General features: G+C 42.1%; 1 protein-coding gene across 1 annotated transcript in view; it reads left to right on the top strand.

Moving 5' to 3' along the window:
* CUBN (cubilin) overlaps nucleotides 1-27,376 on the top strand; it is a 272,488-nt gene that overhangs the window by 132,317 nt on the left and 112,795 nt on the right. Inside the window, exons 30-34 of the mRNA XM_068987509.1 lie at nucleotides 3,520-3,694; nucleotides 5,351-5,520; nucleotides 22,299-22,458; nucleotides 24,315-24,428; nucleotides 26,125-26,235. Coding sequence (XP_068843610.1) covers nucleotides 3,520-3,694; nucleotides 5,351-5,520; nucleotides 22,299-22,458; nucleotides 24,315-24,428; nucleotides 26,125-26,235 — 730 coding nt within the window. The remainder of the gene's footprint in view (nucleotides 1-3,519; nucleotides 3,695-5,350; nucleotides 5,521-22,298; nucleotides 22,459-24,314; nucleotides 24,429-26,124; nucleotides 26,236-27,376) is intronic.

The following is a 27,376-nucleotide window of genomic DNA, read 5'->3' as shown; positions in this document are numbered from 1 at the left end:
ACAGAGGTGGGCAAGATACTGAAATGAGTGTGTGTTTATAGGACTTCACAGGAAACTTTAACACTTGAAAACCTTAATTACAAACCGAGTTCTTTCCTTGAAAAGACACGGGGTTCTCAAATCATGCCTTCCCTGGATGGGCTCAGAGTCAGCAGGAATGGCACATAGCAGCTCAAGTCTGTGCAAAGGAGGTCGATGCTGCAGAAAGTGACAGAACAAGGGCATCCTTGGGTTCAGCCCAGACCCTCGTCTTCACGTAAGTCCTGCTGCCCAGTCACAACTCTATCTCAGAAGAGGACCGGCTTATGCGGCAGAGAGAGCAAGGTGGCTCCCGAAATTGATGAAATTCAGCACTCAGAGTGTGAAGTAGAAATAAGGCTCCAGGTGAAAGGCTGAGATGCTCCCTCCTGCTGACAAGAATCCTCAGTTGCTGGAACCCCCTTAACTGATACAAAGGGCTGGCTGCAGGGTTTTCCGCAGTAATGTGAAATGTTCCTCACCCTTCATTTTCATATTCCAAAGCCCGTGTATTGCTGCCCACTTGGCAGAATGTAAATAGGTTCATTGTGCTTTGGTTTTGTCACACCCAGTACATGAGAAGGCAAAGGGCAGGCCTGATCCCTGTGAGCAGCCTCAGGGGACAGAGGGACAAAGAAGGCCCCTGGGCAGCAGTGTTCAAGCAAGATCCCCACAGAAAACTGGAATAAGAGGCTGCAGTTTGCTGGGGACTTGGTTTATTAGGACAAAGTGGTTTCACATGTTCCATCAAACCAGGATTTGAGGGTATACTTTGAAGCCCTTAAATATTTGGGAAAATTTTTTTAAGGCTAAAGTGAGTAACTCTTGCTGTAACACTAAACTGAGTAACTGACTTGCTCTCCTAAACCTTGTTTGACATCTCTGCAGATGCTCAAGAAAGTGCTGTCATCAATCTGGTTAATTTCTGAAAAAAAAAAAAAAAAAAAGAATTTTTTCCATCCCTCACCACATGGATGCTGATAACATGTTAGCAACAGGTTTCACGATATTTTACCCCTGGCAGGTGTGTGGCATGAAAACACCACCAGCTTTCTCCACCCATCTGCCCTCCCTCACATCCTCCTTGTTTGTTCTGAGCATAGCCCAGCGGGTCTTACTGTCACCAGGTATGGGCTTACCTGGGTTTCCCCTGATTTAACCAAGAGCCAGTGGATTTTTCTCTCAAAAACCAGTGTCCAAAGAGAGGCCAGTTGCATTAAGCAGCAGCCCTTTGGTTACTCATAACCCTGGAATGCTGACTTGATTGTAACAATAAATGGAGCTAACAGAGCAGAAAGAAATGTTCAAAACAGATTAAAACCGTAGGCTTTGAAATGCTCTCTATCCTGAGCATTGGCTAAAAACACATGTTTTAATCTCTGATCATCAGGTCAATTCTTTTCCCCACAACGTTGAGTCACACGCTGCAATCCAGCGGACCACACCCTGACATTCTTTCCATCTTTTTCCTCTTTTGAAGAGTCATGTGCTAACCATTGCTTTTATTAGTGGAAGTGAAAAGTACCGTTCTTTTGTTTCGGTTGGAGAAAGGAGCCTAAAGGGGCACAGAGCAGAAAAGGAAAGCCACCCCTCAGTGCAAAAAAACACCCCAGACAATCACTGGTTTTTCCTCCACTGTCTTTGTGAGGCTGACCCAGTAAGAGGGGAAGCACAGAACATCAAAGCGGCAGTGCTCACCCTTCTGGAGGCTTCTAGGCCCAGCCGACTCATTCCTATTATGTTTGTGATCTCAAGGGGACCCTGAGCAGGGAAAGCAGAATATTTTGCTGATGTGCAAGTTTTCTTTGTTAGAACTAAACCCTTACAGTCAGTGTGCTGTCCAAATATGTGCTGCTTGTGGGGCCAACAACTGGGAGCTCAGGCTGTGGGTTTCAGGCTCTGAGCTCTGAGCCTTGGGCCAGGGAGCAGGGGACTCTCAAGGATGCTAAACCAGCAGCAGTGTGGTTTCTGCCCTTTGCCTGTGTGTACGTGTAAAGGGCCACACAGGCCTCTTCCTTTAGTTCCCCCTCCGATGGGACTGAGGGGGCTGGGCAAACAGCACTCCTCCTGAGGAAAACCAGCACCAAGCAGCCTGCTCGCTTCATTCCTCTGCAATTACAGCCCTTGTGCTCGGCCCTCCTGGAACAGCGGCCTCATTCATTTTGGCCTTTCCCGCATGGCTGGGGGGAATTAATCAGACAAAGAAATCATTATGGATTCAAATCACACGCTCCTCACCGAAAGTAGGCTGCTTGTTCTCTTCTTCTCTGGAGTACACTCGAGTGATGCCCGCGTCAGTCAGCAGCTGCCCTGGGGTGGGCAGGGGCATGGGCCTGAGGATGGGGAGAAACTCAGGGTGGGAGAGCCACGCAGACGCAGAGGGCGAGGGGGTGGGGAGGGCATGGAGCCGCGCTTTTCCAATTCTGACCTGAGCCTAGATTTAAATGGATGTTCTCGTGAGGGAGAGAGAAGGGCCAAGATACCAGTATGCCTGAAAACTGTCAGCAAAAAATTGGTCATTCTACACATACAAGTTTGGCAAGATTGAAAGCAGGGGCTCTGCATCTTTGTGTGGTTCTTGTCTTCTTCATCCGCATCCCCCAGCCCCACACACACTGGTTATCCAAGGGGCCCTTGAGAAGCCTGTGTGAGAGGCAGCCTGGGCCCGCGCCTCCCCCTCTACTGGGCGGGGCTACACCTCCTGCAAGATACTGGACATGCAGTCCAGAGGACACACTGGGGAGAGAAATGTGTCACTGGGGTATCAGGTCCAGTGAGACAAATAGTTGCAAGTTGGAGGAGCTGAGGAGGTCTGAGGACAAGTGAGAATGATGTAGTGGGGCAGAGACCTGGTGATTGCTGAGTAGAAATTGAGTACTTTTCATCTTGCTCCTGGGAGTGCCCAGGCTCTGGAAGGAAATACAGAGAGGTCTGTAGGACTCCCTCCTGAGGACACCACAGAACACACTGATAGAGGTTACATTTTCAGTCTCTCTGAAGGAGCAAAAGTTTCATATTAAATCCTAATTTGAAATATTCAGATCGCAAATGGAAAATCCTAAAAATGTAGCAGGGTGATCAATAGTCTTCAATGAACAAACAAAATGGCTTTGTGCTCAGACTATTCCCCTGTGCCCAGAAGAATTAGCAAATCAGACATGATGCTGGACTATCTGCAGTGCCTCTGCCAAAGAAAGCAGGAAATCCTATGCAGACTGAAAAAAAGGAAGAGGCGTGATAAGAAGGTTCTGGAATTATCTCCTCAGTTCAGCTCTATAGTTCTGTCTAATGGAATAAGCCAGCATTTTGTGGGTGGTTGAACCTGGGTGTTCCAAGGGCAGAGGGAATGCCTTTGAAAATCTAACTCAAGTTTACAGCTCACACCCACCCAGGGTGGCTGAGATTTCACTCTCTACTAATAATATTATAGAATCCAAAGGCTAGTGATTATAATTGCCTACATATCTCTCTCAAAGTTCTTTCTTCTCCATCCCATCATAGATCTATGGAGGTCCTGATTTCCGCTCACCCAGGATAGCCCAGCTGTGTGTACAAAGATCATCTGAGAATCCCATGCAGGTCTCCAGCACTGGAAATGAGCTGGCCATCCGGTTTAAGACTGACAGTTCCATAAATGGGAGAGGCTTCAATGTCTCATGGAGAGCAGTCCCTGGAGGTGGGTGAACCAAGGAGGTATCACTAAATTCTTCAGTTGAACCTTTATTTAATTTCATGACATATTTAGAGAGTGCTATGAAGGCTACATCCTCTATTACTACTCTGACTTCCCTAATAGGGAGCATTGCTTTGGAATATACACTTCCCTAAAAAACACAATGGAGTTTAACTTCCAAAGAGTCACCTCGTATGTGAAAACCAGCCAATGCAAGCATGCACATCCATGGTGAAAGCAGAAGCAGGGTGGCTGGTTAGACTCATTTGATCCCCGTGGGATTTCTGCTTGTTCACCAGCTACAATGTGGGCATTAGTAAAGTGGTAAATTACTTTATGCCGTGTGTGTGGATACTTGTTAAATACCCAAACTATAAATGTGAAACTTGCCAATTCCTAGGAATTATTACCTTCTGTTATATAGTGACTTTCTGCCCAAGATCTTAGGCTGTCTAAATAAATTGTTGCAGATTTTCAAAGATAAAGTATTAATGCACAACTCTGAGCAGATGTTAATTGATACAACTACTAATTAAAGCAGTGTTTACTGAATTGCTCTGTGTCAGGCACTTTTCTAACTATTCTACAAAGACTGTCTTGTTTAATCTTCACAACCACCCACTAAAGGAAGTTCATTTCTTATCCTCATCTTACTAATGGAGAAATTGAAGCTTAGAGAAGTTAGTGGCCTGTCCAAAATCACACAGCTAAAAAATGTAAAAGCAGAGATAGGACTCCAGGCTGCCTTATGGTCCCACTTCTGCAGGTCAAAGGTAATACTGTTAAGTTTATTAGGTCTTTCCTAAAGTTAATGATTCATTAATTTAATAAAAAATTATACTTACATAGTGTTTAGATTACCCCAAAATGATTCTCAGTTATCAGAAGATAACACTGAATTTTCCCTGTCTAGTTTATATTGTCATAAATCTGAGAAATGGTGGGTCACAGAGTTAGACATTGATAGGTATTTGATTACATCATAGGAATTAAAAAACTTAATGGCTGTGTAAAGTCCAGAATATCAAATTTTTAAAAGTAGATGTTAAATTATTTGTAAAATTGTATACTATTGAATTGGGCTTACCTGGTAGCTCAGATGGTAAAGAATCTGCCTGCAGAGCAGGAGACCCGGTTCAATCTCTGGGTCAGGGAGATCCCCTGAGAAGAGAATGGCTACCCATTCTAGTGTTCTTGTCTGGAGAGTTCCATGGACAGAGGAGCCTAGAGGGCTACAGTTCATGGGGTCGCAAAGAGTCAGACATGACTGAACGACTACCACTCATACCTCACACTACTGAATTATCAGCATTCTTAGAACCAGATGTGTTATTCTTAAAGTATGTTATACTTTTAGAAAACAATGAAGAGGCATTTCATGGCTTTCTGAAGACTTGATTTTACTTGCATTATTTTTCAATATTTTGAAAATAATGTGGCATTAGTATCTAAAGTATTTGAAGTCTTAGACATCCGTCTTTGTTTTGTTGGAATGCAAAAATTAATAGTGAGTATTTAGCTCTTCAGAATGTTTACCAAAGACTACATTAAAATGGTGGTCAAACAAAGTAGCATATTCTTCTCTGCTCCCAGATAATGGTGTAAATTTTTGTGCATCAGAGACTCCTCTTATTATTGTATTGGGTCTTTCATCCATAGGTTGTGGTGGCATTTTCCAGGCTCCCAGTGGAGAGATTCATTCTCCAAATTACCCCAGTCCTTATAGGAGCAACACTGACTGTACTTGGGTCATTCAAGTGGAAAAACATCACCGTGTTCTCTTGAACTTCACCGACTTTGACCTTGAACCTCAGGACTCTTGTGTTTTGGTAAGTGACACAAATCTCAAGCCTTGTCTCTGGTCAAAACAGAGCATGTTTAGTGGATGTGTTGGCTATGGATGTTTTCAATGTCAAATCACAGGAAACTCGACTATTAGCAACTTAAAATACAAGCACATTTATTTCTTACCTAAACACAAACCGCAAAGAGTCGGGCACGACTGAGCGACTGAACTGAACCGAACTGAAACACAAACCAGGAGGTTTGCTTAACAACCCAGTCTCTGCTCTACCACTCTTAGTGAGCTGGCTTTTCATTTTGTGTTTGTTACCTCTTGGTCCAAAAATGGCTGCAGCAATTCCAAATACCCTAAGTTCAAATCTGAAGAAGAGGAGAAGGAATAGTGTTTGTTGTTTCCATCTTGTATGTTTTTTTTTAATCAAGCAAGCAAAATTTTTACAAAAGCCCCCTTACAGATAATTGGCCAGAATTGGCTGCAAGAAAGATTAGGGAAGTGTAGTGGATTATGATAGTGAATTTATCAGAGCCACTTTCAGTCAGTTATTATTAACTGTCTGCAGGTTCTCACAAGGTTTCACTTTTCTTGAGCTCAGGATATCTTGATCTGCTGCTTGAACAAATCAGTTCAGGAACAGACTAGATGGTGAGATAGAGTAGAGGAGAAGAGCTACGGCTGTTGGTTGGTTCAGAAACTTTCCATCACTGTCAACAACTTTAATACATTTTCACCTGAAACTAATGCCTAATGTGAGAGTGACTTAGGTTGTATTTTGAAACTTTTTTTTCTTTACAAAAGATTTTCCATCTTTTATTTGTATTTAGAGAATTCTCATTCAAATACAAACCAGATCCTCTTGGCTAATGGATCATTCTGTTTTAGTTTCCTGGCAGTTTCTTATACAAATTCCAACTTGCTAGCTTTCAAATTTAACTCAGGAAAATTCAAAAGTTGTTTCATAACTTTCAAAGTAGTCCAGTCTAATGGAATGGTTTCGAGAATTATTTTACAAGATTAAGTCATTAATCTACTTAAAAGTTCAGTTGATTTATGGCTATGTATTAACGTTTTAACATGCGTCTTCAGAGTCTAAATTGGCAAAGCCTTATACGAACTTAAGGTGTAGGGCATCCACTTTCCATAATGGTAACTCTCCTGACAAGGACAATTTAAAAAATTTGAATGATGTTTTACAGCATTTTCCTAATGCAACAAGGAACTCACAAGGTGTGTGAGGTTTCTGAGTTAGTATCTGATAGAGATATGAGCCTGGTATTTGAGACTGCTTTTGCCTGTCGGCATTTGCTGATCCAGAAGGAGTTAGCAGCATTTCTGAGATCTCTTCAGGGCAAACGGGAACAAAACTTGTGTCCAGGATCTGAATGGGGTAGGAGTACTGATAAAACATCCTGAATCATAGGTAGAATGGAAGTAAAACAGCCTTCACAAAGACCATATCCCAGCTTCCAGTCACCTGAGTGGCCCCCAAATCTGAAGCCATAGAATGAGAGCAACCTTGCATCACTAATGCATCCAGGCCTTGGACATCTGACCAAAACAATTTAAACTCTTCTTCAAAGGGAGATAAAAATCATTCCAGACCTCATTTCTACCAATAATTTTCATATGCAACAGCAAGCAAATTATCAAAGATGTTCATATACATGAGGGACGATGCACCATAAATGAGATTCAACATGAACAACAGACTATGGAAATAAACACACTGATATGCCAGGTGCTGAAGTTATCAGGCACACAGCTTACTAAGCAGCTATGGTTGCTGAGACTATGGAGATAAAGTCGAACTTAGAACTTCTGACAAAGACTGCAAATCATAAAAAGTAACATTGCAAATTGAAAAACACTGAAAATTTAAAAAGTGGATAAATGCAAAAGCTGAAATTAAGATCTCAGCAGAAGGATTTTGGGTTTTTTTGTTTGCTTTATGTTAGACAAATTAGAGATGAAGAGAGAACAAGTGATTTCAGAAGAATCTATCCAGAGAATATATATTTATAAGCAAAAGGGTGAAAAATACAGAACAGAGGTTAAGATATATATAGGATACATATAAAAGATGTAACATGCATTTATAAATGGAGTAGTAGCAATATTTGAAGAACTGATGACTAAGGCTTTTCTAAAACTAATGAAAGACATCAGTTTATAAAACCAAGATTCCCAAGGAACCCAAACAGCCAAGCAAGACAAATAGAAAGACATACTTATCTAAAAAAAACTTAAAGATTTTAATCTAAAAGATCAAGGAAAAAAAGTTACAATCAGCCAGGGGAATTGGTGAGTAGGGGAACAAAGTATCTTTTAGAAAGTGGCAGACTGAATGCTGACTTTTCAGTGGTGATGATTGAAAGGGAAAAAGAGATTGTATCTTAAATTTGAAGCAATAAAATAACTCCCAACCAGAAACTCTGTAATCTCTTAAAATAACCATTAAATATGAAGGTGAAACAATGCATTGAAACAGTAGAGGTGCCTTCAAGAGAAGTTTGAATGCGCCCGAGACATCTTGTCTACCTTACTGTTGTGCCTCTGGTGGGTATTTCTCCATCTCTTTCTCCCTCTCACAGTCTATATGGTTCTAGGCACAGTTTCTTCTCTCTGTGAAAGTCCATAATGCATAGAATTCAATAAACAAATGTATGTGAAAAAAACAAAGCCTAGGTCAAAGGCACACCCAGCATGGCAGCACTGTTTCCCATCCCGTGGCTGTGAGTAGGATTTTCCACCTATTAATTACATAATATATAAATACACAGACTGGGTTTTCTAGTAACCGTGGCTGTATCTCAGCATGCAGCTGGGCTTGGCTTCATAAACTGTAGTGAGAGGAAACAGAAATGAGGAAGTAAAACCTCAAATATGATCTGGTCTTTAGGCATGAAGATAAGAAAATGAATCCTCATACTGGTGCTGGGAGGAGTCCAGTCTAGCAGATATGCTAAAATACAAAATGTAATAGTCCACACAGGTTGTCAGGATCAGGGCATTCTGTGTGAAGTAGTTGGGGTCTCCCAGCCAGTAGGGGGATGGAGTATCAGAAGCAGATGCTGATAAGCCCTTGAGCCATACTTGAATGTAAAAAGTGAACTGTACCGGCAGTGTGGGACACCATAGTGCCATGGTTAAGAACTTAGCTCTCCCTGGTGCTGAGCCTGGATTTTGCCCCTTTTAGCTGTGATGTCCAGGAGAAAGCTAGTCTTTCAGCTTCAATTTCCTTAACTCTGCAATGGGGGCAGTACGGAGTAACCATGTCAGTTTTGTTGTTGGGATATTTAAGATCATATAAGTGATCTGCTTGTCGCACAGCAAGCCCTCCCCCCAGGGCTTCCCTGGTGGCTTATTGGTGAAGAATCCACCTGCCAATGCAGGAGACATGGGTTCGAGCCCTGGTCTGGGAAGATCCCACATACCGCAGAGCAACAAAGCCTGTGTATAACAACTATCGAGCCTGCGCTCTAGAGCCCAGGAGCTGGCACTAACACAGAAGTAGATGGAATCCTATAGAGGAGTATTTTGTGAAGAAAAAGGGATCAAGTAAACCCTTGGCCCTAAACTACCATTTAGGAGGATGATGGACTTCCCTGTGGCTCACAGGTAAGGAACCTGCCTGCAGTGCAGGAGACACAGGAGACATGAGTTTGATCCCTGGGTTGAGATGATTCCCTGGAGAAGGAAATGGCAACCCACTCCAGTATTCTTGCCTGGAAAATTCATGGACAGAGGAGCCTGGAGGCTACAGTCCATAGTGTCACAAAAGTGTTGGACATGACTTAGCAACTAAACGACAAGAGGGAGAAACAGAAGGCAAGGATACTGAGCGTTACCCAAGAAGACGGGAGGAGAAGCAAAAGAGAGTGGTAGCGTAGGAACCAAAAGTGAAGTCAGTTTTTAAGAGTGGGTGGGCAAAGGGACCAAGTCCAGCAGAGGTCAACCAGGATGAGGCTGAAAGGAAGCCACTGGATTCAGTCTTTGGTGACCTTGAAAGGAGCAGGACTGGTGTAGGTGGTGTTGGGAAACTCCAGATCACAGTGGGTTTAGAGATACAGGAGCTTCTTAGCTTTTTCTCAGAACAGTGGACATGAATGGTAGAGAAGGATAAAGAGTAATAGCCTATGGGAGGCAGGACCCATGGAAAGTTGTTGTTATTATTTTTAGTTGTGAAGGAGCTTAAGCATACCTGGACTGCAGGGTGCTGGTCATGAAAGAGCAGCTGAGTGTAAGAATTGATGAAGGAACTGATGAAGTCAGTTACTAGGGCAGAGACCTTAGGAAGGACCGGACTGGTTCTGCAGATTTCATATTTTCAGAATGAGAAATTTGAACCCATAGCCAACTGTAAGATTTCTTTTCAGATTGGCAAATTTATTTATATTTAAAATTGCATAAATCATACACAAGCTAAGTCATTTTTGTTTATACAATTTGTAATTCACTTCCACAAAAAGAGGGCTTCCCTGTGGCTCATATGGTAAAGAGTCTGCCTTCAACGCCGGAGACCGGTGTTCGATCGCTGGGTTGAGAAGATTCTCTGGAGCAGGGCATGGCAACCCACCCCAGTATTCTTGCCTGGAAAATTCCATGGACAGAGGAGCCTGGCTGGCTAGTTCATGGGGTCACAAAGAGTTGGACACAACTGAGATAAAGAAATGTGGAAAAGGACTATTCAGATAAGTTGGGGTAGAGCTCTGCTGGGTAGGGTTGTCAAGTGGCCCCAATTATGGGAGTAATAGGTTTGGAACCAGGCAGGCAATGTACTGGAAAGGCTGGGAGCTTGGCTTCAAGTATTACTGAGCTGTCCAGGGGTTCATAAAGGCAGGCATTGAGGCACTAGCTACCGCTCTTTATAGCTAGATGGACACTGGATGTGAAATGTCCCTAAAAGTCCAGTATCTTACATAATATCTCTGTAGTCTAAGTTCATACAAAGCTAGTCATTCATTGTGGATACAGTCAAGTTAATTTCTTAGTTCTGCTACTTAGAGTCATTAGCAAAGAGAAAAATATTCAACTGCCAATGATGTTGCCAGATAATGTTTGTGTTCATGGATTTTTAATAGAGCTCAAGTGTATTATTCAATACCAAAGTAAATTATGCTTGAATGGGGCCAGCCATCAGGGTTTTAAAGTTCCTTTAACAATTTGGATTCTCAGAAGTGGAAATATCCTTTTTAACAGGTCATTGTGTTTATTGAATACATAGAATGTTAAGATTAAAAGAGGAGAGGTTAGAGATAATTTACTGTCATCTGCTTATTTGAAAAACAAGAAAATTTTGGTGCAAACAGGTCAGGATTAAGACCAGGTAGAAATTAATATCAGAACCAACACTATAATGCAAGCAAGCCATAAGTATTTTGGTAAAATATAACAATTACAGCATATCTGCAGAAGACTGAGTCACAGGATAAAGCACAACTGAAAAAATAGGAGGAGAAGATAAAACCAGAGTTACTTTGGAACCATTCAGAACTTTTTCAGATGAACCTATACTTCACTTATTAATTTGGGGAAAAATGTTGGGATCTCAAACATGAATTGCAAAGTGGGTTTCCTTTGAAGTCAGGTGGTCTGAGTTCCATCCATCCATTTGGTCTTTGGTGTCCACTGTGTATGAGACACTACCAGGAAGTCATTTCCAGGTTCAGCACCACCACCAACTCTCCATGCGTCTCCTGGGGACGCTGCTGCTAAGTCACTTCAGTCGTGTCCCACTCTGTGTGACCCCATAGACGGCAGCCCACCAGGCTCCCCTGTCCCTGAGATTCTCCAGGCAAGAACACTGGAGTGGGTTGCCGTTTCCTTCTCCAATGCATGAAAGTGAAAAGTGAAAGTGAAGTCGCTCAGTCATGTCCGACTCTTAGCGACCCCATGGACTGCAGCCTTCCAGGCTCCTCCATCCATGGGATTTTCCAGGCAGGAGTACTGGAGTGGGGTGCCACTGCCTTCTCCGGGGGATGCTAGTTTGCTCATTTATAAAATCAAGTGCCTGGGGAACCAGCAGAAAGAGGAGACCTTGGGGAGAGGATCCAGTTCTGAGTTGTGTTTGAAGAGGAGAATAAGGGAGGAGTTGGAGAAACAGACACGAAGGGGCAGGTGATGTCAGTAGTGGATTCATCCCGGAGGTCACAGTCTGACTCCACAGCACTGGGCTTCTGTTCATCCTCTGGGGCACAAGTCCATTGGCAGTGGTGGAGGGTCCTCTCCACATTTGTTGTCCAGAAGAGAGCTCTTCTTGAGGGAGGTCTCGTCTCCAGAGGTCCCCAGTGGACACAGTATAAACCCAAGGGAGCCCCAAAGCCCTCACCCTGGCTGCAGGGAACTAGAGGCACAATTTTCAGCACATAGAAGAAACCGATGAAATGGAACAACAGAACAGTAATGCACAGCCTCCACCCCATTTCACGGAACCCTCAGTGACAGTCTTTGCCAGAGGATCAATCTGTGTGATGCATGAATGACTAACAGATGCATGGCTGAACACAGGAATACGGGAACTGTTGTCATCTCTGCTCTTACGACGATCAGCGCCCCAATGGAAAATTGAAGTCGGAACATTTGGGAGCGTGTTGAGTGGAATTCACCTCCTGGCACAATTATTGACATTCGATCTCAATCTTTTGAGCCACATGAGAGCTTAGATAACATTGCAGAAGCATGTCTTCTAGAATTTCATGCTGTTCTAATGAAAACAAGAGAGAAACTGGGTTTTTTGACTGCTATTGAAATGGTGATGGCATCGTGGGGAAACTCATTAGAAAGCTCAGTTTACATTCAGGTTTCAACTAATTTGGTGATACGAGTGCACTTTCTGCTCAATCCTTTTGAGTGCCTGGCGTCGTTAACCTCTGGCTTCCCTCGATGACACACTGTGAGCCTTTCTTGCTCAGGCAACAGCAGGACCCACCGGCTGAGCAGAACTCTGTATGGTCAGCATGAACACGGCCCCATTAGGTTTCCTTTCACAAAGGCCAAGGATTAAAGTGACCTCCGACCAACAGCTTAATTGCTTAATTAGAGGCTCTCTCCGGAGCCTTAAACTCAGGTAGCTCCGAGAGCTCTTATTGATCTCAGAGAAATGCAGCGGTAGCCCGGTGTGAGATGAGAGGGGAAGGAGAGCAGCCAGAGCCGCAGGACGACTGGCCCCAGAGACTCTGGCCTCTGATTCCAGCATCCTCTTTGCTCAGCACAATGGAATGTCCGCCTTGTGAGAACCAGTGGGGAGCAGACGAAAGTGAGCAGCCCACAGCCGTGATCCAGCCTTTCATCTGGAGAAAATATCCGCTAGGGATACAGGACCTCGGACCAAAAAAACGCGGCACATGTTGAGTCACGGTTTGCTTTCTGAAGCTACTCTAGGAGAAAGAAAGCAAAATGTTGGATTTGAACTAGAGAATACCAGAGCGCCCCAACCCCCAACCCCACCCCAAAGCCACAGGGTTCTGTTTTTGTTCACATTACTTAACATTGAGGCTCAGGGTAGGCGAATGTGAAACACAGTATCTTTGTTTTTATTTTTTAAGACCCTACCTATGATGTGTTTCCTTTGAAAACATTCCCTTTCTAAAACTGAGCAAAAAGACACAGGGATAAGAGAAGTCAGTACTTCAAAGAAACAATTCTTAAACAATCCTTCCTTAAACATTTATTTTAAAAATAAATCCAGGACAGAAATCAATCTCTTTCCCGTCCTCTCCCTCTTGTATTTTCCGTTTCTCCTTTACTTCTCACCATAGAAAGCTGACTTTCCATTTGAGAATGGAATCTGATAATGATTGAGGATGATCTCTGATAATCTCTGTTAAACATTTTATTTTATCGTTTGCTTTTGGTAATCCATTTAGCCATCTTGCCTCCTGGTGCCAAATGAGTTACCAAAACGGCACTTTACATCCCCAAAGGGAAAAAAAATTAATAATAACTGAATTGGAGCCAGTGTCCTTGGGTCTGTGGACCCAAGCTTTGTTTTGAGCTTTGTTTTGTTTGCATTTTAGCTCAGAATCTCTTTAAAAGCTTGTTTATTTGTAAGAATAAAATGAGCTTCTTGGTTTTCTTTTCCTACCAACATTTCCAGTCATCTCTAAGTCCCTGCTTGCAACAACTGCAAATTAGCAGAGTTTATTGTCTCCTGTAAACTGTGAAGCTGGAGTGCCACCACGAAGAACAAAGACTCAGGAATGAGAGAGACCTGACAACAGATGTGCACTATGAATTTGCGATTTCATTTCAGAGGAGCATAGCTGGAAAATATCACTGACAGAGGAAGCTGATGCTTCCTCCCCGTCCCCACCTGCAAGAAAAGCTGCTATTATGAGTAATATTTCTGTTTCCTTCCTTACCTACATTTATGGCTTTAACAGCTTAGATAATTTCCTGGCAGATTCCCCTCCCTATCACTTAATATTTCCTCGGTCTTGGCACAGTTCCCGTTCCCTAATGGGGATTCCATTTGCAGCCATATTAGCTTCTGCTGCATGTATGGCACATGTGGATACATTTCACAGACTCTCATCCTCCACACTGACCTTGCACCCTGATGAGAATGATGTCTTCTGTACCCTTAGATCTTAGCCTCTGTCACACATTTTGACCCCGATAAGCTTCAAAGTAATCCAAGCAGTAGATACGTGTGGTGAGAATGAATTAAAGTAAAGGCTAAAGACCAGGTTAAAAGCCTGGGTGAGGTGAGGAAAGAAGCTGGTCCAGGGAGGCTGTGTTATACCAGAAAAAGGGCAAGAGTGGATGGATATCTGGATCCAAGACTGGAGCCAGGAGTTAGGAGTCGGGGATTTTGATGTTAGGTTTAGTGATGAAATAACATCACAACTCAATGGACATGAATTTGAGCAAACTCCAGGAGATAGTGAAGGACAGAGAAACCTGGTGTGCCGCAGCCCATGGGGTCACAAAGAGTCAGACACACAACTTTGCAACTGAATAGCAACAACCAGGCCCCGGTACCCTTTGTTCCAGTCTGCTCAGATAACCATGCCAGGAATCCCACGCATGTGCAGTGGGTGGAATGCATGACAGCTGCACTCCAGAACCCACCCAGGCCTTGATTGAGACTTTCTGAAATGCCTTTAAGGATGCATGCTTGTAGGTCCAGAGAAGAGAGACTTGAGATCAACTCTGTTTCCCAGGATTTTTTTTAAGGAGACTATGGACATATCACTTTAGCTTCTTAGAATCATGATCCCTCAATATTCTGTTGTCAATGAGTAAAACTTGATTTTTATCTTTTTGGTTGTTTTGGTGATAGTTGATCAGATGTCAGGCAGATGGGATTTGTATAGTGGCTCCACACTACCCAGCGTGTGACTATGAACAAGTTACTTATGTCTTCTGAAGTGCAAATGGAATTGTAAGAAAGAATTTTAAAAAATATACCTAAAGGATCAATCACAGTGTCTGGTACAGATAAGTGTTAGCTATTGCTGCTCATTTTTCTATTACTACTATTTCTAGTTTTGTTACTACTCATGCTTGTTAAAGGTCGTAACTTATCTTTTTTTAAAAAACAATATTTATATATTTCCTGGCTGCGCTGGGTCTTCCTTGCTGCATGCCGGCTTTCTCTAGTTGCAGCAAGCAGGGACTACTCTTTACTGCTGTGTGGATTTCTCATTGTGGTGGCTTCTCTTGTTGAGGAGCATAAGCTCTAGGCACATGTGCTCAGCAGTTGTGGTGCAGGGGCTTAGTTGCTCCGCTGCACGTGGAATCCTCTGAACTATGGATCGAACCTGTGTCCCCTACATTGGCAGGTGGATTCCCAACCACTGGACGATCAGGAAAGTCCCTTTAACTTGCATTTTTGAAAATTATGACCCTTAGATACACAGACCTGGATCCATAATCCCCAGTTCATTGGTAACTATCTTGATTAGTTTATGAGCAGACTCACTTTATCTTAAAGTATTTTTAAAAAATCTTAAAATATATATTATGAAATTTTTGCATGCTCTTCAGTGCATCATCTCAGTGAATGTTTTCACTTCATAAGTGGGTTATTCTCATACCGTCTAAAAGATTCACAAATGAGTTGAGAAGGAGAAAGTGGTAGTGCAGTAAATGAAAATAAAAGCATATTCATATACATTCACAATTTGTTTGCATGGAAAGCTTAACTCTGAAGTTAAGATGGCATTGGCATACTTGGGGAATGTAAAACATGCTGTGTGTTTTGCTTTTGAATTAAAATAGTTTCCTCTTGCTCCAGTTTATGCTAATTTTAACCCACATATATAGTGGGTTTATTTTCTCCCTGAGGAAGATGAAACTTAATAAAAGAAGAAGATAGATGAAGTAGAAGTACCTTCCTGTCTCCTACTCACAAACATTCTGAGAGTACTTATTCAAGTTTCTAGAAATGAAAATGCAAACATTTCTGAGGAAGCTAATGTTCATTTTTGCCTTCACCGTGTGCGTGCTGTGACGCTATGAGTGCTGTGTTTCCGTGAGGGGACCACCACTCACCCCATCACCAGGGCTCTGATCCTGGTGGAGCGGGGCTGTGGGCTGCAGTTCTACACATTGCATTTGGATCAGGCACTGTCCTTGGTTCTCAGTAAGGCAGAACCGTGATGCTCGTCTCTATTCAGTACACTTTACTTTTTTAAAAAAGATTTTTGATGTAGACCACTTTTAAGGTCTTTTTTGAATTTGTTACAGTATTGCTTCTGTTTTATGTTTTTTATTTCTTGGCCACAAGGCATCTAGGATCTTAGCTCCTTGACCTGGGATCAAACCCATGCCCTGTGCATTGGAAGGTTCATTCTTAACCCCAGGACCGCTAGAGAGGTCCTTACTCGGTATGATCTTAAAATGGACTGGGATACTCTTCCTTTTGCGTCAGGTTTTACATTTTAGAAAGCACATTGCACGGTGGTGGTTGTTTGGAGACTGAATTAAAGGGGGACACAAATTCAGGCAGGGGGAGTTTCAGGCTGCTGTAGTGACCCAGGCAAGAGGGGATGAAGTCCCACAGCAAGACAGTTGGTGGGGGGGAGGGGTGGGAAGGGGTCCAGGAGACATAGAAAGGGAGAGCTAACAGAACATAAGGCTCCGTTCCATGGAGAGGATAAGGCAGGAAGCGAGGCGGCAGGAGGACTTAGGCGGCGGAGCGAGGACTTCAGTTTGAGACAATGATTTCCATGGTTGATGGGACATACCAGCCGTGTTGTCTGGAATGTAGTCGGATATCTGAGCCTAGAGCTTCGATTGAGGTCTGGACTACAGTTGTAGATACTGGCCAGCTAACAGATGTCTTGGAGATCTTAAAACAAAAACTGTATCCTTGATAGAGTCCTGTCAGGCAGCAAAAGGCTAGATTAAATGGCATTAATGTCCATCTGGCTTTGATATTGCAGTTCAGTTATATGAAGAGCATATTTTTATGTCTCTGTGTGGGATCACTTGTATTATGTCTGCCTGGCTAAACACATAAACATTTTAAATATATACATTATTTAAAAGTTTACATGTTCCTCATATCAAATTTCTAAAACACAGAAAAGAAAAAATAAGAAATGGACACCATCTATAATACTGCAAAGCAGAGACCATTAACGTTTTGGCTCGTTTCATACAGAAACACACACAGGCAAACATGCGCACCCTTTACCCACATACACAAAGGGAGTTAAGAGAATACTGTGCATTGTTTTGTATCCTGTCTTTTTCACTTAGTTTATTTAATACATTTCTTCTTAAAAACTGTTTCTTTGGCCCTTTAGTCAGTTACATGAACACCCTAGAATTGAGTTAACCACTAGCTTATTACTGACCACTTAGGCAACTTCTATTTTTTTGCTCATTATAATAATATTTGAAAGAGCATCTTTGTATGTATATCTTAGTCTACATTTCCTGTAATTTCCTTTATATAGATTCTCTCTTCCTTCCTGAAAACTCTATTACAAAATATTTTAAGTGTACAGAAAAGACAACACAATGCACGTAAAGTATAGCATGAACAAAAACATTCTCCTTGCTAAATCTCAATATTTTACCATGCTTGCTTCAAGTTCTTTCTTTTCTTCCCCCAAAGAAATGAATTGCTGAGGACACAGTGAGGCCCCATGCGCAAACCACACTGATTCCAGTCCCTGCCCCTGGCCCAGAGGGAACCATTTATGGGAAATTGGTTTATGATTCCCATGGCTGTTTTGGTACTTTTTCATGGTGTGTTGTTTCCACATACAGTATGTAGTATTGATCTGCATGTTTTAAAACTTGATGTAAACAATACAACATGACACCTATTCTTCCATTCACTCCTTTCATTTAACGACCTGGTTTGACCGTTTTTCTACACTGTGGTGTATTCAGATCTAGCTCACTGTGTTTGCCACTATACAGGATTCTCCTCTGTACCATGGGTCATGGACCCATTCTACTGTTAATGCACTTCTAAGTCTTCTAATGTTGTGCTGGGGCAACCCTTATAGCAAGGAACATTATTGTCCATATATTTTAATGTAGTCATACAAGAGTTTACCTCAGGTAGCTATCTGGAAGTGAAAGAGTTGGCTTTTACATTTCCTCTGTTGCCAAATTCCACTAAAAAATGTATACATGAGAATTTGTGTCTACTAAGTCACTTAATTCTGGTGAACAATATGTACTACAATTTCATGTCAGATTAGGTGGCTGAAGGATAGAGAAAGATTTGCCCACAGTAACATCACGTGACATCTCTCCCATGGCAATCATTCTCTGAGCACCTGCCAGGGTGTTTTGCTAAATAAACTTACCTTCTGTTTTTTCTCTTTAAAAGGGATTTTGCCACCTGCTTTTAAATAATGCATACTCTTAAATAATATATATTTCCATCATCAGTAAATACATGGAAAGGTGAAAGTTTACCTTTGCTTGGCTCCTTTATTTTCTCAAATTGTCTCTGGACTCTGACCTTTGCCATACGTATATATCATCAGAAAGGAGTGCTAATCTCTAAGCTGAAAGGTTTTCCTTCCCATCACTTTGTGCTGGAGTTGACACTTTGAACTTTGAAAGGAGGTTGATATTTATTCAAATCTCCTTAACATTTAAAACGTCAAATATTGAAGTTCATAGAAGTTTGACTCCGTTCTGACTTCTGGCCACAGCTCAGGGTACTGATACTGGATACTCTGGGACCTGGGGGTGAGTCCAGTGTCCTTTGCCCACCTTCTGCCTTCCTAGTTCTCTCGCAGTGCTGGTGAAGGGCTGGCACAGCTGGCAAGAGGGCACCTGGGCAGGTGTGTGTGGCTTGGTCCCTTCCTGATTGGAACCTCCTCCACTGCCCACAGGGCCCAGAAAGCAGTTCCTCTTGTCCTCTTTCCCCCTGTGAATGGCCTCTTCCCTGCCATCATGCCTGCTCTGCATTTATACAGCCCAGTCCACAAGAGAGGAGCAACTTTTTTTCTTAACTCTGGGTTTTCCGCAACCTCAGTCCTATACTCTTAAATATATATTTACTTACTCATTTGTTCATCAGACGTTTGCTGTTTGTTATTTGCCTGGTTCTATTCTTTTTCTGAAAAATCTCTTCTTTTTGTATGGTAATGGTGAGCTCAGGTATTTTGAATGTGTTTGCTGGTATCTGGAAATTTGACAAACTCTGGATACTTTGTCAAGATACTGATTAACTTCCAGAAGAACTTAGCTTACTACTTAGCCAGGCCTCCCTCTGTTTTTAGAGCGTCTGTAGTTGGAACTCCAGATGGTGGCTAGGTCCGTCTAGTCAAGGCTATCGTTTTTCCAGTGGTCATTGTATGGATGTGAGAGTTGGACTGTGAAGAAAGCTGAGCGCCGAAGAATTGATGCTTTTGAACTGTGGTGTTGGAGAAGACTCTTGAGAGTCCCTTGGACTGCAAGGAGATCCAACCAGTCCATTCTGAAGGAGATCAGCCCTGGGATTTCTTTGGAAGGAATGATGCTAAAGCTGGAACTCCAGTACTTTGGCCACCTCATGCAAAGTGCTGACTCATTGGAAAAGACTCTGATGCTGGGAGGGATTGGGGGCAGGAGGAGAAGGGGACGACAGAGGATGAGATGGCTGGATGGCATCACTGACTCAATGGATGTGAGTCTGAGTGAACTCCGGGAGTTGGTGATGGACAGGGAGGCCTGGCGTGCTGCGATTCATGGCATCACAAAGAGTCAGACATGACTGAGCGACTGAACTGAACTGAACTGAATTTTATTCAAAATTTAATTTTACTAGAGTTACCTAGAAATGAGTTGTTTGTACTGTGTAGTTTTTTGTTTGTTTTGTTTTGTGTATTTCCCTGACTTTTTCCACCTAAGCGACAGATCAGAAAGTTAATTCCCAGGCCTAGGAAACCTGTGGCAGTAGGTTTAAATAAGACTGTAATAAGACTTAAATAAGTTATATGAATATGTTATACATGTAGCCAATAATATAATTTGCTATCTTTGTTTTGGAAACTAAATGGAAGTAAAGGAAATATATATTGATAATTTTTATGACTTCAGACTTTTTAAAAATAGCAATAAGTTTTCTCATAGTTTCTTCCCTCCAGTTTCTTTCTTATAATTTTATAAATTAAAACTTGATTTGATATTACGAGTGTTAAGAATTACTCTTAAATAAAAGAATTGCTATTCCAAACTTAAAGAAATATACTCAGCTCTCTCCTTAATAACCTGAGGTCATATACTTTCATAAAATGGTAATTAAGAACTTATAACTTAATAACTATGACACACCATTTAAAGAGAAGTAACGTGAAAGGATATAGCATTTGGAAAGAGAAGAATTAAGTTTTGGGCTCTGCTACTCACTAGGTCTTTGATCTTGGGTCACTAGCTTCCATTGTCACTATTGGCTGTTGGATGAGACAGTAGTTTATTAGCTAGCACACTTTGAAGTCTCACTTTTATCACTAAAAAAAAAAAATCACATAGTGTTGAAGACTAGTTTAGAGGTATTGCAATGGTGTTTGTAAAATTACAGCATGCTAATCAAATGTAGGGTGTCACTGGTATATAATTTTGGTGTAGGGGCATTTGGAAACACTCTATCTTGGATCCATTCCTTGTGAAGCAACGCCCCAGCCATGTGAATTTCAGCCCAAATCCTGTGATTCCTGAATCTCTGGGTAGGAAGGTTGGAAACATGGAGACCTCCTAGAAAATGTGCTCTTTCAAAGAATCCCCAGGGACATAGCTCATTCATGTGATTTTCTGGATTTTCTAATTCTAATCTTCATTTTCTACTGTCCTTATTTTGTCTTAAGAGGATTGCAGTCAAAAAGACAGCTTAGAAAGGGGTAGAACAGTATCTGCTACTCACCAAGCTTCTGAATTTGGAGAGAAATAGAGGAAACTAGAAGAGTCTTGCCTTTGTGAGTTCATGGACTTGTAGAAATCCTCAAAAAGTGTGTGTACTGTTGATGATGGTATTTGTTCTTCTTAGGAACTGTGGGATTTGTGACATTAGTGAGGTCTCTGTGCATCTGTGATCTTCTTGAAAATGGAGTCTTGGGAGGAGAAATGTGATAGTATATGTGAAAGGCTGTATCCAGTTTCCAGCACATAGTAAACATTTAATGAATGGTTGCTGTTATTAATATTATTGTCCCCTGCAAAAAAAGGAACTTATTTCCCCTGCCTTAAAGATTCATGGGCTTCTCTGGTGGTTGGTAAAGAATTCGCCTGAAGTGCAGGAGACCTGGGTCTGATTCCTGGGTTGGAAAGATCCCCTGGAGAAGGGAGCAGCTACCTACTTCAGTATTCTGGCCTGGAGAATTCCATGGACAGAGGAGCCTGGTGAGCTATTGTCCATGACACACAGAGTTCCAAGGCAATGAGGAAATTCAGTTTCACATACTGATTCAGCAATCTGGAGCAGGGGTAGTGGGGTGGGGTGGGGTGGGGAGTCTGCAATGTAAACTCCATTCCACTGTCTCATCTGGAAGGTCAGCCAAGTCCCAGCACAGAACTGAACAGATGCAGAACCCTATATATTTTAAAATAATGAGGTAATTTTCTATTAATAAATCAGGCTCATATCACTATATCATTGGAAATAATTCTACCATTTCTCTTCTTCTTGACCATAACCCTATGAAGAGCAAAAAGTTTCAGCAAATGCTGAGTCTCTGAAAATGAGTGATTCCTCATCATTATTTCTCATGTATTTGCTCCAATATTCATTCTTGCATCAGCATGTGTTGTGAGAATGGTACATGATGTGACTGTCCTGGAGTCATGAGAGGATGAGAGCAGGGAAAGTTATGGCATTTATAGACATCCAGGGATCTCACGGTGAGTTTCTCTGACACGGAAACTCCCAGTGAAATCTTTGAAGAGTTCCTAGAAATGACCAAAGACTCAGACATTCTGATGGACCTGAGTGGACAGAGGATAAAGCACTGTGTTCCAGCAAATGTGTTTTCTTTCTTTTTAAGAAAAAGCAATTATTATTTGGCTGGGCTTTCTCTAGTTGCTGCGAACGGAGGCTCTTCTTCCTTACAGTGTGATGGATTCTCACTGTGGTGGCTTCTCTTATTGCAGAGCGCTGGCTCTAGGGCAAATGGCTCAGGAGTTGTAGCACTTGGGCTTAGTTGCTCTGTGGCGTGTGGAATCTTTCTGAACAGTGATCGAACCCACGTTACCTGCATTGGCAGGCAGATTCCTAACTGGGACCACCAGGGAAGTCCAAGTGTGCTTTCCGCTAGGTCGCTGATGTGCAGATAGACACTGCACAGAACAGGGCCTTGTGGATGCCGATCTGAAGTCCTGAGCCACCATGTACCCAGTTGCCTTTCTTTGTAGGCATTTGACGGTGTAAGCTCTGCAACCGCCCGCCTTGCCGGTGTGTGTGGAAGACAGCAACTGAGCAACCCCATCATATCTTCCGGAAACAGCCTCTTCTTGCGATTTCAGTCTGGCCCTTCCAGACAGAGCCGGGGGTTCCGTGCTTACTTCAGACAAGGCAAGTTCCGTGTGGTCTCCCCAAGGCACAGACCATCTGCTGGTACTGCAATACAATGAGACTAGCCCTTGGAAATTGTTTCCAGCTTTCTATTTAATGTGTGACACTTTAAGAAGAACAAATGATTCTAACTGTTGGGACTTTCAACTCTGTCTTTGTCCTCCGGATCTCTGTATTCCTCAAACAGGTTGTCAGAATCATACTGACAAGTGTCTTTAATATTAGAGACACTTGTAAAGAAGTGTTTATCCAAATTCATTCATTCATAGATAAATGACCTAGCATTTATCTAAGATTTTATGCTAAGAGATACACTGGTATAAATTGCAAGAATTGTAACATAGAGTCAGATTCTAAGCCTTGAGATAGTGGTTGCCCTTCACCTGAAGAATCAATGTTGTTTTCTGTTGTCTTTTTCTTTTCTTTCTTTTTAGATTTTATGTGGACCTTTTAAAAAACATTTTGAATTTGTTATACTATTTTTTGGTTTTTATTTACTTATTATTTATTTTTGGCTAAGAGGCATGTAGGGGATCTTAGCTCCCCCACCAGGGGTCAAACCCACACCCACTGCCTTGGAAGGAAAAGTCTTAACTGCTGTCTCGCCCGGAAGTGTGTCCACCCCCCATACCCCACTACATTGTCTTTTTCTTAAATCACCACTTTCTACTAGAGACCTTTCCATCCATTGCCTTTTGTCTGGTACTTTTAGAGGTTAACCCTTTACCCACCATCAGAGATGGAATCTAGAGCTGGAGGGGCTCTTGTCTGCTGAATATGCCTGTGATTTTTTTTCAGAGGATTCCTGTCCTTTCAAATAAGTGTGGTCTCTTTAGTCATTTCATCTGTTTCAGTGGACTCACTTCCTCATTTTCTGTAGTAAAGAGCCCTGGCCAGGAAGAGTTTTTGGATGGAGGTCCCCTGAGGTTGCAGTGTAGACTGCGGAGCACGACTGATTGCAGAATTCTTTCAAAGAACAGTTTCTGAACACTTTTTCTTCTAACTCATCACTTATATTTCACTTCTGAGCACAAAAGTCCCCAGCAGGTCTTCTCTGGGCTACTACATTAGCCTCCTTGGTCTCACGTATTCCTCCAAAGTCAGTGTGCAGGAGCGAGTTCTGATCCTGACCTTCGGTGTACCATCATCTGTCCTGGCTCTGCACTAAACAGGGAGTGGAGCCCCAGCTTCTCTGGATGTTCCCCATGGGGACGGAATCTGCCTGTCTTTTCTCAGCATTGCCCTGACTCTCCTCATGTGCCCTACACTTCAACCAAGTCTGTGTGGTATCCCCCATACCCTCCTCTCTATCTTGTTCAGACTGCCCTCTCCCCAGACCACTCTTCCTCACCCCGACTCCTCCTTCAGCACCATCGCCTTTGTGAAACACCTTGTACACTCCCCAGCTCTCAGCAGGCACCCCTCGTCTTCTGTTCCCACAGGGATCTGCACATCCCTGATAACACACAACTGCCCGAATGAAGTCTCTGTCAATTGAGTATTTCCTAAAAATGAAGTCAGTTGTTAAGAGATTATCCCTGTGACTATAATTTACGAGTGGGTAAAGCAAGTGAATCAATGCCAGAGTTCTATTGAAAGATTCAGGCAACTCATAACCATTTAATCTGTTCTTTGCCACTCCCCACTTCCTGTAATTAAAGAACACTGTTATAAAGGTAGGGTACATTGCCGCTTTCTCATGATTCATGTGCAGCTTCCTTGGCAGAGAATTTCCTTGACATGCCCTGTAGAAATAAGCAAACGTCACTTATGTTTTCATTCTTCAAATGATTGTTCTGGAGAATCAGTAGAAATCAAAAGTGTATGACAGAAGTGTGTGTCTGTGTGTCCCTCAGCCTGTGGCGGCCACATCCTCACTGACTCCGTTGACACTATATCCTCTCCACTGTACCCGAACAACTATCCAAACAATCAGAACTGCAGCTGGATAATTCAAGCTCAACCTCCCTGTAAGTAACAAAAATAAAAAGGAATCCAGGATGCATCATGTCTGTGGGAAAGTCCAGCAATGACTCATGTTCTTATCTCTTCGCTGGTAACAATTGATGGCCTTCCTCTCCTGCTTTTGGAAGCCCTAACTCCTCATGTGCACAAGAACAAGGGTTTCCTAATCTGGTAGGAAGTAATTTTTGCTCTTTATTCTTAATTAATTTTCTTTTTATAAGTTTCAAGGCCTCGCAAAGGAAATAACAAAGCGAAAACCTATAACCTAGTAGAAATGACAGGCATGTGAAATTGGGGATTAACCAAAATACTGAATGAATAAATAGTTTTTGACTATTTGTCTTGACTGTAGTAGGTGCTCAAGAAGATGCTAAATGAATAAATGAACAATAAGAACCATAAACTAGAAAGTTAATAACTTATACTTTGGGGATGCAATGCCGTGAGCATATTCGTCTTCAGTTAAGGTGGAAGTTAATGATAAAGCCTGGTCTCTCTTAGTTATAAAATGTATTTTTAAAAGTCCCAGCATAGGCTTTGAAGAAGCATTTAATAAGTACTTACATTGTATTCTTTTTAGAATCCTAGAATCTTTCTGATCTGGTAACAATCTAGTGGTAAGGATTACTGTCCACATTTTACCGAGAAAATGAGGAGACCACTAAGAACTCGAGCAAAATGACTGTGAGGAGGGTGACCCTGGGGCTATGATGAATCTTGTTTCAAAGGAACCCTGCTCTTCTTGAGGTTTTCAGGGGAAATTGATGGCTTCAGACATAATGTGGGAAAAACATTAAGTTCTTGACTCCACTCTCTAATTAATGACCTGTGTGATAATAGGAAAGTCACTTAGGCTCACAAAGCCCCATTAGCTAATCTAACAAATGAAGGGTTTGGCTTAAATATTCTCTAACATTTTTCCTAAGGATGTTAAACATTAACAAAAGGGTATCTTTATTGCTCTGCATATGATTTGGGGGTCAGTGATGTAATCCTTAGCCAAAGAAAGTAGCCAGCCAGCCAGGAACCAATCCTTGAATAAAGAAACTCCCGGCCTTGAGTCCTGCAGCCTTGCACCTAAGGATAGTTTCTAAACAGTTGTAAAGCTCTTAGATGAAAGAGCTCACTGGTGTAAAGACAGCAAAAGGAAAAGATCCTATTCTAAAGATTCAAGACCCTGGAAGAAAACAAAAGGAAAATGGACCCAGACTCAGACTATTTTGCAAGTAATTCAAAGCTTTCTTTAAAAATGACTGAACCTCCATGTCCCTGCTTCCGGACTTAGAGTAACACAGAAAGTGCTAGGATATTTGTGGCAGGAAGGAAAATGTGTCTTATTTACAAGCACAGGTAAAGAATCAGAATTTAAGGAAGCTAATAAGAAAAGTACTTCTGAGAGAAATACAGCAACAGCTGATACTTTCCCCGTCATCCATGAAGTAAACCCACCCCAGGGTTCTCTTACCAGCACCAGCATTTCAGAGTCTATGGACATTTTTAAAAGCTTTTCAGTTACTCTTCAGACAAAAAACTTTTAGCACAGTGGTGGTTACTTCTCCTCTTTACCCCTGTCATCTTGTGCACATCAATCAATTCTTTGCCAGAGAACCAGCAGGTGAAATGATCAGGGGTAAAATCTTGCTCCCTGTATGTTTTGTTGGCCAGAACTTTATTAAACAGTCTTCCTTTCTTTCCTCACAGTCAATCATATCACCCTGTCCTTCAGCCACTTTGTCCTTGAAAGCAGCACACCATGTACCCGAGATTTTGTAGAGGTGTTGGACGGCAGCCACGACAACGCACCCCTCCGAGGTATGCCATGCTCACTCACTCACTCACTTCCGTGGCCTGGGCTCTTTACAGTTTCTGTACTTACATGTGTATATGCTGTCGTCAGAGGTTAGAATGTTTCCAATAACTATGAAGACTGTCATAACCAAGTAAAGATACTGAGAGGCTGAGGAAGCAGGAGTCAACGTAGGGCTTGAGAAACTCAGCTCATTCATCTTCAAGGACATGAATGGTTTATGTATTTTTTTTTTTTAATTGAAAAGTTGCAACTGCTTTAAACAGTAGTAAAATGCAATCCCTTCTAACATTAGATAGTATTCCGGTGGGAAATTTCTTGTTACTGTTTGACCACAGTTCTCGTGTTCAAATTGAACATGTTTCTTCTGGTTTTGTGCTCAGTGGAAGGAAAATAATGGATGGATGGATGGATAGATAGATAGCTGTAATGGATAGGTAAATACATACACACAGACCCCCCCCCCACAAATATATATATATATATATATATATATATATATATATATATATATATATATACACACACACACATACATAGAATGGATGGATGGATGGTTGGATGAACAGAATAGATAGATAGATTGACAGGCAGACAGGCACATATTATGGAGTTCTGTTTGTCAGACATCCCAGTAAAATTAAAGAATGTTGCTTATAGTTTCTGTAATGTTCTCAAACAAAATAATCTCAGGTTATTTTGGGAAGATCCCCTGGAGAAGGCAATGGCTACCTACTCCAGTATTCTGGCCTGGAGAATTCCATGGACAAAGGAGCCTGGCATGTATACATGTATCTATATACATATAGTTCCATGGACAGAAAAGCCTGGTGGTCTACAGTCCGTGGGTTCGCAAAGAATCAGACGTGACTGAGTGACTTTCACTCACTCACTCATTTAAGTGTTCTCTATGAGTCACTCCTATTTGAGCACTGTCACTCAAGCTCCTTATCCTGCAGTAGAAAACAGGAAGGGAGTTTGTTTTGCTCATGGCTGTATCCTCAGTACCCAGAACAGTGCCTGAGATGATAGTAGGCAACTGACAAGTGCTCTCTGTGGACTTCTGATTGTATTCTTTGTGATTTTTGTCTGTAAGCATTTGACCATGGTCAAGGATATATTATTTAACAGACACTTATATAACGT

This window comes from Capricornis sumatraensis, chromosome 15 (assembly GCF_032405125.1).
Source record: "Capricornis sumatraensis isolate serow.1 chromosome 15, serow.2, whole genome shotgun sequence".
Lineage (NCBI taxonomy): Eukaryota > Metazoa > Chordata > Mammalia > Artiodactyla > Bovidae > Capricornis > Capricornis sumatraensis.
The sequence above is the reverse complement of the archived record's forward strand: the minus strand, read 5'-3'. Positions and strand labels throughout refer to the sequence as shown.